The 9,838-nt window shown below is 44.8% G+C and overlaps 1 protein-coding gene across 1 annotated transcript in view; it reads left to right on the top strand.

Moving 5' to 3' along the window:
• The first annotated feature begins 5,666 nt into the window (after positions 1-5,666).
• The window catches only part of LOC119178289 (uncharacterized), a 43,426-nt gene continuing 39,254 nt past the window's right edge, over positions 5,667-9,838 (top strand). Inside the window, exons 1-2 of the mRNA XM_037429482.2 lie at positions 5,667-5,741; positions 5,862-6,023. Coding sequence (XP_037285379.2) covers positions 5,963-6,023 — 61 coding nt within the window. The 5' untranslated portion in view covers positions 5,667-5,741; positions 5,862-5,962. The remainder of the gene's footprint in view (positions 5,742-5,861; positions 6,024-9,838) is intronic.

The raw sequence follows: 9,838 nt of genomic DNA, 5'->3' as shown, positions 1-9,838 counted from the left end.
TCTTCTTTCGCTTCCGTAGGAGCAGCTTCACAAGGATGACTGTACGAGATACCACAACGTGGCTGCATCTGTATTTAAAATAGGAACGTGAACTCATTCCAGGAATGCACAAGTTTCAAATGTATGTAAAATTATTGTTTCAGTTTTGCTTTTCGTTGTTGCATTGACTGCGAAAGCAGGTACACACGCGTCCCGCCACTGAATATTTTTCGCGTGTTCTCTTCCACGCCATTTTTCGCTCACTGCCGAGAAAAACAGGCGAAAAAGTATCAGACCCTGCGGAGAGCAACTGTAGAAGCTCATTCAGGGGATGAACGTATTACTTACACTGGGGATATAGAGTTCATCTGAATGAATCTTTTCAGTGGACCAACCGTTCGTCCGTCTAGGCGAAACATTCAGGAGTAACGGGAAGCCGCTAAGGTGTAAATGTATAGACTAAATGTAAGTCCTTTCAAGTTATCTGCGGAGATGAACTGTTAGACCCGGTTCCATTAGTCTTAATAGGGAATAATGCGTGTAGCAGCCCCATTACTCCTCGACAGGACGAGCCACACACCCTTAGAATGAAGCCTTAGAGGGCAGCGAGCCCACCAAACCCTCAGCGACTCCGTGCTGTCAGCAAGAACTTATGCTGTGAAAGAATTTCATTACATATACCCCAAAACCCAGTTCCACGCCACTCTCAAAACACATATATCCTTGTCTTAAGATATGGGCACTAGGCTCTCCTAGCAGAGCACTGCTGCATTACATTCGCACAAAAACTTAAATCAGACAGCAAACATAGACCGAAGCTACACCAGTATGTAGGCTAAGTTACAAAGGTGAATTTACGCGTCAACACGAAATCATTCACAGCTAAGGCGGCTATAAGTTGACAACAGGAGGTCACGTGCACAGTCGTTTTCCGCCGCCGCCGCCGGTGTTGAAAACCACCATCGCCCAAAATCGAAAAAAACTAAGTAAATAAAAAACATTTGGGCCACTATGACCTTAAAACCCTGGTCTCTGCGTACCAGCCCAGTATTCTACCGCTAAGCCACGCTGGGTGCTTTAAACTTCGTTCCAAACTGACGCTAGGCCGGCTTCTTGTCAGGAAAGGAATCTCGCTAATATGAGTAATAAAAGTGGTTTAGAACGGCAAAAAAACAACGAGACGTCACACAATGTGAATTGCGTAGCGAATGGCTCATCGAATGCTCCAACCCATACAAAAGTCGAGTCAAGTTCCTTTAAGATGTGGCACGTACCCACGCCGGGGGATTGACCAAGAACCGGATAACTATCATGAAAGACATTTTTCTTCTTTAAATAGAAAATAAACGAAGAAGTTTTTGTCACCGCTACTTGGCAATACCCCTTCCCACTTGATTCGATATATATATACTAACAGTAGATAGAACTAACAAGTAGATGCCACGCACACTTTGAACTTTTGTCCACTCAGTAGTCGTTACAAATATTCGTATCTTCGAAGAACTGTTGCAGCACCTTCATTGTTTTGGATGGCCATGGACCTGTTATTCATTTCAATGCATGTGACCGCTCTTTGTGTTACGATTAAAATAATCACTAGAAATAAAAAGCAAGATGAAACACGGCAAATTTTATAGTGCCATAGTAACTCAACTGAAGTGTATTGCAATGAAGCGGCGCATTTTAATTAAAAGTGAATTTGGAAAAGTAATAAAATCTACCGAAGAATTATTTCAACACTTGGACCTCCTGCAATGCATCGGTAATCTTCGCATCGCTGTGGCCAAGAGACAATGCCCCGAAAGAAAGCATATTGTCACAGGGTCGTGACGTGGCTGAAGGCAGGAGACTGAATAGTCAGATCAAACTGTTTATATGGGCAAACCTGTGCCCGGTAAACAGGTAGTCGGGTTACAGTAGCACACTCGCACAGATAGCGGTGAATGCAGCGTCGGCCGTCGATCAACTGACAAACGGCGAAGCGCCATAGAACATTCTAGCGTTATCGCTAGCGGCGACATAGATTCCATTAGCATCTGAAATGCTCATGAAGTGTGCGTAATCTCAACTAAATGATCTACCGCAGTCCTCGAACACTGTAGGTGCGATTCGCGCTGAGAATCGCGTGGCAGCGTAACGAGGTGGTAAGAAAGCTTGAAAATACACTCTTTATGTTGATTGATTGATATGTGGGGTTTAACGTCCCAAAACCACTCTATGATTATGAGAGACGCCGTAGTGGAGGGCTCCGGAAATTTAGACCACCTGGGGTTCTTTAACGTGCACCCAAATCTGAGCACATGGGCCTACAACATTTCCGCCTCCATCGGAAATGCAGCCGCCGAAGCCGGGATTCGAACCCGCGCCCTGCGGGTCAGCAGCCGAGTACCTTAGCCACTAGACCACCGCGGCGGGGCCACTCTTTATGTTCGCTAACGTTCATTAAACGACTTGAGGCGCACGACTCGAACGACTGCAGTTCGCGATGGGCGCTGTGGAGAGTTCGAAATGCCGTCGGGGACAACCACATAGTCATGTGCGCCGAGACGTCGTACTACCCTGTATGGTCCGAAGTACCGTCGCAGAAGTTTTGCACTAAGTCCACGTCGGCGTATGGGCGTCTATACCCAAACACGTTCACCGGGCTGGTATTCCACGAAGCGTCGCCGAAGATTGTAATGGCGGTGGGCGGTCTTCTGCTGATTCGAGATGCGCAGGCAGGCGAGTTGACGAGCTTCTTCAGCGCACTGCAGATAGAAGATGACGTCGAAGTTTTCTTCGTCCGTGACGTTGGGCAGCATTGCGTCGAGCGTCATTGCCGGGTTTCTTTCGTAGACCAACTTGTACGGTAGCATCTGTGTTGTCTCCTGCACGGTCGTGTTGTATGCAAAGCTCACCTACGGAAGGATGGCGTCCCATGTCTTGTGTTTGACGTCGACGTACATGGCCAGCATGTCGGCGATTGTCTTGTATAGCCACTCGTTGAGACCCTTTGTCTATGGGTGGTAGGCGGTGCGGGATTGTCTGGCTATGTCTCAAGATCGCTCCAGTAGTAAATGCCGTACCTCTATGGGTGATGACAACCTCTGGGACGCCATGGCAAAGGACGACGTTCTGAACGAAGAGCTTGGCTACCACTTCAGCGCTACTTTTAGGAAGGGCTTTTGTTTTGGAGTAGCGGGCGACGTAGTCACTAGCTACGACGATCCCTTTGTTTCCCAAATTCGACGACGAAAACGGCCCCAGTAGGTGCATCCAGATTTCTTGGAACGATCGGCGAGGTAGTTAGATCGGCTGAAGGAAGCCCGCTGGCGTTGTCGACGGTGTCTTGCGTCGCTGAAACTCTCAGCATGTCCTCACGTAACAAGCGACGTCGGCGGTAAGGCGGGGTCAGTAGTCTCTTTCTTGTATCATCGTGAGCATGCGGGAAACACCAAGGTGTCCGGCCGTTGGATCATCGTGCAGGGCCTGAAGGAGTTCTGGTCACAGAGCTGAAGGCACCACAAGAAGGTACTTGGCTAGAAGTGGGGAAAAGTTTTTTTTTTTGGAGAAGGCCATTCGCAGCAAAAACGACGTAAGTGCGCGTTTGAATACTTTAGGAACAACGAAGGTACTGCCCTCGAGGTATTCGATTAGGCTCCTAAGTTTCGGGTCAGTGCGCTGGCGTTCAGCGAAGTCGTCGGCAGTTCTCGTTTCCAAGAAAGAGGCGTCATTCAGGTCTTCAGGCGGCGGTGGGTCGAGGGGGGCTCGCGACAAGCAGTCGGCGTCAGATTGTTTTCTGCCGGAGTTGTAGATGACGGTAATGTCGTATTCTTGAAGTCTCAGACTCCGTCGAGCAAGGCGACCTGAAGGGTTCTTCAAGTTATCTAGCCAACACAAGGCATGGTGCTCGCCTTAAACGACATCTTGCACGGCTGTTGATTCTTGAGTGTCGACGTAACTGCTGATGCTGGAACGAGGAGGAATGGCGACTCGGCCTTCCAGCACATTCAGGGTACACCTTCCTGACGATGTATGCGGCGGCAGTGTTTTTCTCCGTGGATAGTGTTATCGACTTTGTTCTCAGGTCAATGACCGCACCATAGAGGCTCAAGCAGTCCATTCCAAGAATGACATCTCTCGAGCACTGTGGGCGTGGTTCGCGCTAAGAATCCCGTGGCAGCGTAACGGGGTGATAAGAAAACGTGAGGAAGAAACGTGGCAATATTTGCGCATTTAAGTCTATTCTTAGGAGACGGCAAACGGCACCTAAAGTGTTTTTGCGTAAGGCAGAGTCTTTATTGCAAGAAATGAGGTAATGTTCAGTTGACTAATTTACTACGCAAAACGAACAAAGAGGGAAGACTGCCAGATCATCTCTGTGTAAATATAAATTCAGCTCCGGAATTCCGCAACGCAGTCTAGTGATTGCGACTTCAATTCTCCTAGCTTGAAGTATTTTACTATATATTTCAATAATATAAGATGTGCTGGTATTCTAATGTGGCTGTTGGTGAAGGTGCAGGAAATTCTTCTAAGAGCAGTTTCCTTCCTAATCTAGCGCCTATCAAGAATTTGGATGCCGGTAATACAGAATAACAGACCCATTTAAAGAAGACAGGGCCAGCTTATCTGCCATTTTATTCATAAATAGGCCCTTATTTTCTAGAACGTAGGCCAATTTGATCAAATCAAGATGTGGGGAAACTACTGCTTTGAAAGCACTCCAAGCATGCGAGTTCTCATTTTCAGTAAAGGAGGCACATACTTATAGTGAATGCGTCACAATTACAGCGGCACTTACGGATGCCGTTATTTTGCGGAGAGCTAGACTTGTCGCTAAAAATTATGCTTCAAAAATAAGAGCAAAGTCTGGAAGGCGAAGAGAAAAGCGTGAGCCATAAAGTTCTTTATCGTCGTCAGCCACAGCGTCCAAAACTACACAAAATTATTGCACGTATGTAGCGAGTGCTATGCTTCCTCAAAGAATGACAAAGCATGGCTTGGTGAATGTTTCTCTACTACACAAAATTATGATAATATCTGGCGTAGTGGGTGTCCTACAACTATTTTTTCAGCAGTTACCCAAATAATGCTTAAAAGGGTCTAAAAATGACGCCGTCCGGGTTTCGCTGCGACTGTGCTGCGCGCCCCGCGCAGGCCTGGTGATGTTCTGAACAAAAAAAAAGAACGTTATGACCAATTCTGCAATACACCACACATACTCGAAAAATGTAAACAAGCTAACCGACCAGCGAGTGACAAAACTTCTACGCGATGTACACACTGTCAGATGCTGTGTGAAGCAGATTTAGAACACTTGATTCGGGCATTCTCAGCATTATCAAAAGGCCGACGGCACATTGAACACCTGCTGCAAGCCGACATGGCCTCTCTACGGAATTTGATAAAGTTAGACCATGACTAACACAAAAGTCTCGCGATATACAGTAGTCAAAGCGGCCTCTCGCTCGAGTACTGTAGGAGAGGTCACCTGGCCCGTGCGAAGGCGTGTGTTGAAGCTGCTCCTCAACCTTTATGCCCCTTACGGCTTTCCAACTACATCCCCTAAACGACCAGAATTCATCCTTTTCTTTATTAAAAGCCACATTCAATCTTTCATGAGAACTTAAAAAAGTTCTTCATGAACTGTTCGATCTCTCAATTCTCTAGTTTTGTGTTAAAGGGATTTGTAATGGCAAGCCAAAATAGAATATAAGCATCTGGCGGTGAGACATGACACATCAGCACGCGAGGTATTTTAATAACGTCACTTGTTAACGGTGGGTTGTCCTCAAGCTTTCATGCAGCCGCGTCTACAAAAAAGCAAAATCAATCTATCTGGATTGGCCAAATTGTCAGTACAATGTGTGATAATTCAATTCATTCTTGCATCACTGCAGGAAGCGAACTATCCGACAATTTGACGGACATGCTTCATCACAAGTCACCATTAAGGGCATGAGCATTAGCAGCAGAAGAAGACAGTTTAGGGAGAACCATTATGGAAAGAGCTGTTCTCGGGAGCATTCTGATTGCTGGTTACTGGACTGCCTACGCCAACGGTGCGTATATATATATATATATATATGGTGCACACGTTTATGAAAAAAATACTCGAGCACGTTGAGGTATTTAGAGCCGGCGCTTTCACCTTTATGCAGGATATTAGTGTGGCTTAAGTTTGGTTATAAGATCGCTTTGGGGTTATTGTGCTAACGTACTGACCGTACATCTGTCACATCTTTTTGCGCCATGGAGCCCCGTCTGTTCTCCTGAGCGATCGTGGCAAAGTCTCTCTCTCGTCTATTGTCGACCAAGTTTTGCGTGCCTCCAAAACTGTTCACAAGACCACTTCTACTTACAAACCGCAGACCAACGGATTGACGGAGCGCTTTCATCGGACCCTCTCAGACATGATCGCGATGCATATTCACCCCAACCACACGAACTGGAATGAAATCCTACCCTTCGTGACATTCGCCCACAATACGGCTGCTAAACGCTCGACCTGCTTTTTTCAATTTTTTCTCGTCCATATTGGCTCGCCGAGTTTTTCTCTAAATGTCTCTTCTTTCGGTCCCTGCACCCTCGACAACTCCTTTCTGTGAAAAATTTTTATCTCGTCTCGCACATTGTCGTTACTTGGCCCGCGTTAACACCGGTCTCTCTTAAAACACCCGATGATCTCGCTACAACTCGTCTCGCCGTGTTGTGATTTTTCCCCTGGCGCCGAAGTTCTTCTATGGACTCCACTGCGCGTCCCCGGCTTATGCGACAAATTCATCAGTCGCTTCATTGGGCAGTACATGGTCTCTCCTGTCAATTACCGCGTTTCTCCTCTTAGCACTAATCCTGATTATCGTTACCGAGGAATATAGATACTACATGTATCTCGTTTAAAGCCTTATACATGACACACTTCATATTACTCACAGGTGACCAGGTGGCCGCTTCCCCCACACGGGGTTTGGTTGGTTGGTTGGTTCCTCAACAACTTGGCGCCACCCACCTAGGAAATAGACCATGAATGGGACGGTGCCTTGCTTTTTAAATTATTTCACTTGTTGAAAATAAGTTTTGAATTTATTAGGTAATAAAGGCAATAAATAAAAGGTGTTAGACTTCTCAACAAAAAAACGAAAAAAACCTTGAAAAGGGTTACACAACAAAACACACAAAAAGGGAAAAAATCTATACATAAAATAACTGAATTAAGTTATGTTTAGCATTCCATTCTTTTAGATTCTCGTAAAACGATTGTAACAGCGGTAAAAACGCACCTGTGGCTGAAACCAAATGTGATTGTGCCAAATGAAAGAATCACCGAAGTTTAAGCCCCACTTTCGTAGGGGTTCTTCTAGTAGTCTTTTCCTTTGATTTTTGAATTTTCGGCATGACAAAAAAAGTGCTCCAAAGATTCTCTCTCTTTACAGTGAAGGCAAAAAGGCAACTGTGCCAGACCCTACCTGTGAAGGTAAAAGTTTAATGATGGGACTCGACAACACAGCCTTGTAGCCACTTTTCCTTCCTTTCTTGATGAAGACCACTTGTTCTTCCAAAGGAAGTTTAGCTGTGAATAGTCTGATAAAAACAAAGGAGATTTTTCGAAGTTATTGGCCGTTGTGAGTTTTTCAAAGCGTACTGTTGTGATATATCCAGAAGTAGGCAAAATAGGTAAAAGAGGATAATCAAGGGAAGATACAGCTAGCGAATCTGCATTCTTATAAACGGCTAAACCTTGATGGCCTGGTACTCAAAGCAGTCGAACCAGTCGCACATGCCTAGGAATGAGCGAGTAGAAAGTTTCTAAGGTACGCAAAAAAGTTGGTGAGCTTAAGGCAGGACAGACCGAGAGACAGTCTGTTCGAACAATCCCCGCTGATAGATCTTGGGGCACTTTACACAATGCTAGGACTATTGCCAGTAGGTCAGCTGGGTAAACAGGGATAAAGTAGGGTAATCAAATTGAGAAAGCCCAATCTGGAGAGGATGATACTATTTCTACGCCGGCCTTCTCTTCATGAACGGAAGCGTCAGGCACTATCGCAATGGTTGTTTCTAGATTGGCCAAATGATTTTCCAAACTGCAATTTATATATTGACATGTAAAGTTTTGGGATTCTTGGGATATGTATCATCAAATTCAATTCTAATTTTATCTACAGTGCTGAGTACAAGTATTCCCCAAAGGTTAACTCTTAGGAGGTCCTAAATTTTCTGTATAGGTATTACTTTAGGGCACCGTAATTTAGACCATTGGTAGTTAAAAAATGAGGTCTGCTGGTTAGTGAACACATACTGTGACCTCCTCTGAGGTGATGCATAGATTTTAAGGAATGTTCGTACTGTTAGAAAATGAACTCTTTTGATAAGAGAAGGCAGGCGGGATTCCTCATATAGGTTATTTGCAACATATTTAGGTAGCCCTACGCATATGCGTAACGATTCGTGTTCCAATAAAATCAGTGGTCGAACTTTGTAAGCCGCAGTGCCAGAAAACAAACAGCAGCCGAATTCTAAAATTGGTCGAATGTACATGCAATATATCATGACGATCTCCTCTCTACGCAAATTGGCACATTAATTATCGAGTCTGCGCAGCATCCCTACAGCACGTGCTCCTTTAGCAGCCATGTTCAGTTAATTGTTTCGGTGTAGGTTACCCCCAAGTACCTGACTCCACCTGAGGTATGACGCCTTGTCGGTACAATACTGAAATTCGCACTGGGGCATTTTGTGTGAAAAATATGATTGTGCTCTTTTTTAATATTGGTGTATATGTTGATATCCTCCAGCCCCGTTTCCAGGCTATTTATGTATGTCTACAGAATTGGGTACAGAGAGTGAATGGCCCCCGACACAGCAAAAAATGGGATATCATCGGTGCATAGTAGTACAATGGTACATAGTAGTACATTAAATAATAAGGGCGATAGTGCTGACCCTTGCGGTAGACCTCTTGTTTGCCTACATATTGGAAAGTTGACACCTGAGTGCGAGCAGTAAAATTCTCTATCACTTAGGAAAGCATAGATACAGGCCACAAAGTATTGAGGCAGTCCTAAGTTCTGAAGCGAATCTAGCAGTTTCATATGCTCCACGCTTTCATAAGCTTTTGTGATATCTAAGGTTACCAGAGCGAAATATTGTTTCTGATATCGAGTAAGCTGAAATCTGCTTCCGAGATCAACATGCCACACCAAATGGAGCAACCACGTCTCAATCCAATTTGACATGGGCTCAGTGTCATTTTTTCGGACATCCATCAATCTATACGTTTATATAAAATTCTTTCGACGAGTTTTGCTAGGTTCGATGTAAGTACAATGGGCCTGATATTATCAAAGGTAAACCAAGTGCCTTGCTTTTTTTAATAATGACACCACTTTCGCCATTTTCCAATCGGATGTAATTCAAGAGCTTCTAAGTGAGAGATTAATAATTCCGAGTAGGCCAAGTGGATATATTTTATGTACTGATTTTATCACCGATGTCGTCATGTAATCAGCACCAGGAGCAGAATGGGGTAGTGTTCTGACTACGTTTGCTAGTTCTGCAGGTGTGACCTCTTCAAAATCCTCAGCCCTATGGGGGAACTGGTCATGGTATGAGAGAATTGTTGTAAAGCGACTTTTTAGGCCCTGAGCTATATCTTCGAGAAAGGCCTTCAGTTCAACTGGTGGTGATAATACAGATTCTACATTTCATAGTACCGGAAGAACTTTCTTATTTCTCAGAAAGCGAAAACGTGCTTTCTATTGACCGGCTTTGAAAGGAGCTCACATCTTTCGTTGTTAAATTAGCCATTAACATTAGCAATGGTTCTCTTAAATATAGCTTCCGCATACTTATAATCACCCCAGTTCCTGGGACACTG

Source organism: Rhipicephalus microplus, chromosome 1 (genome assembly GCF_043290135.1).
Source record: "Rhipicephalus microplus isolate Deutch F79 chromosome 1, USDA_Rmic, whole genome shotgun sequence".
Taxonomy (NCBI): domain Eukaryota; kingdom Metazoa; phylum Arthropoda; class Arachnida; order Ixodida; family Ixodidae; genus Rhipicephalus; species Rhipicephalus microplus.
This window is presented reverse-complemented; position numbering and strand designations above follow the sequence as displayed.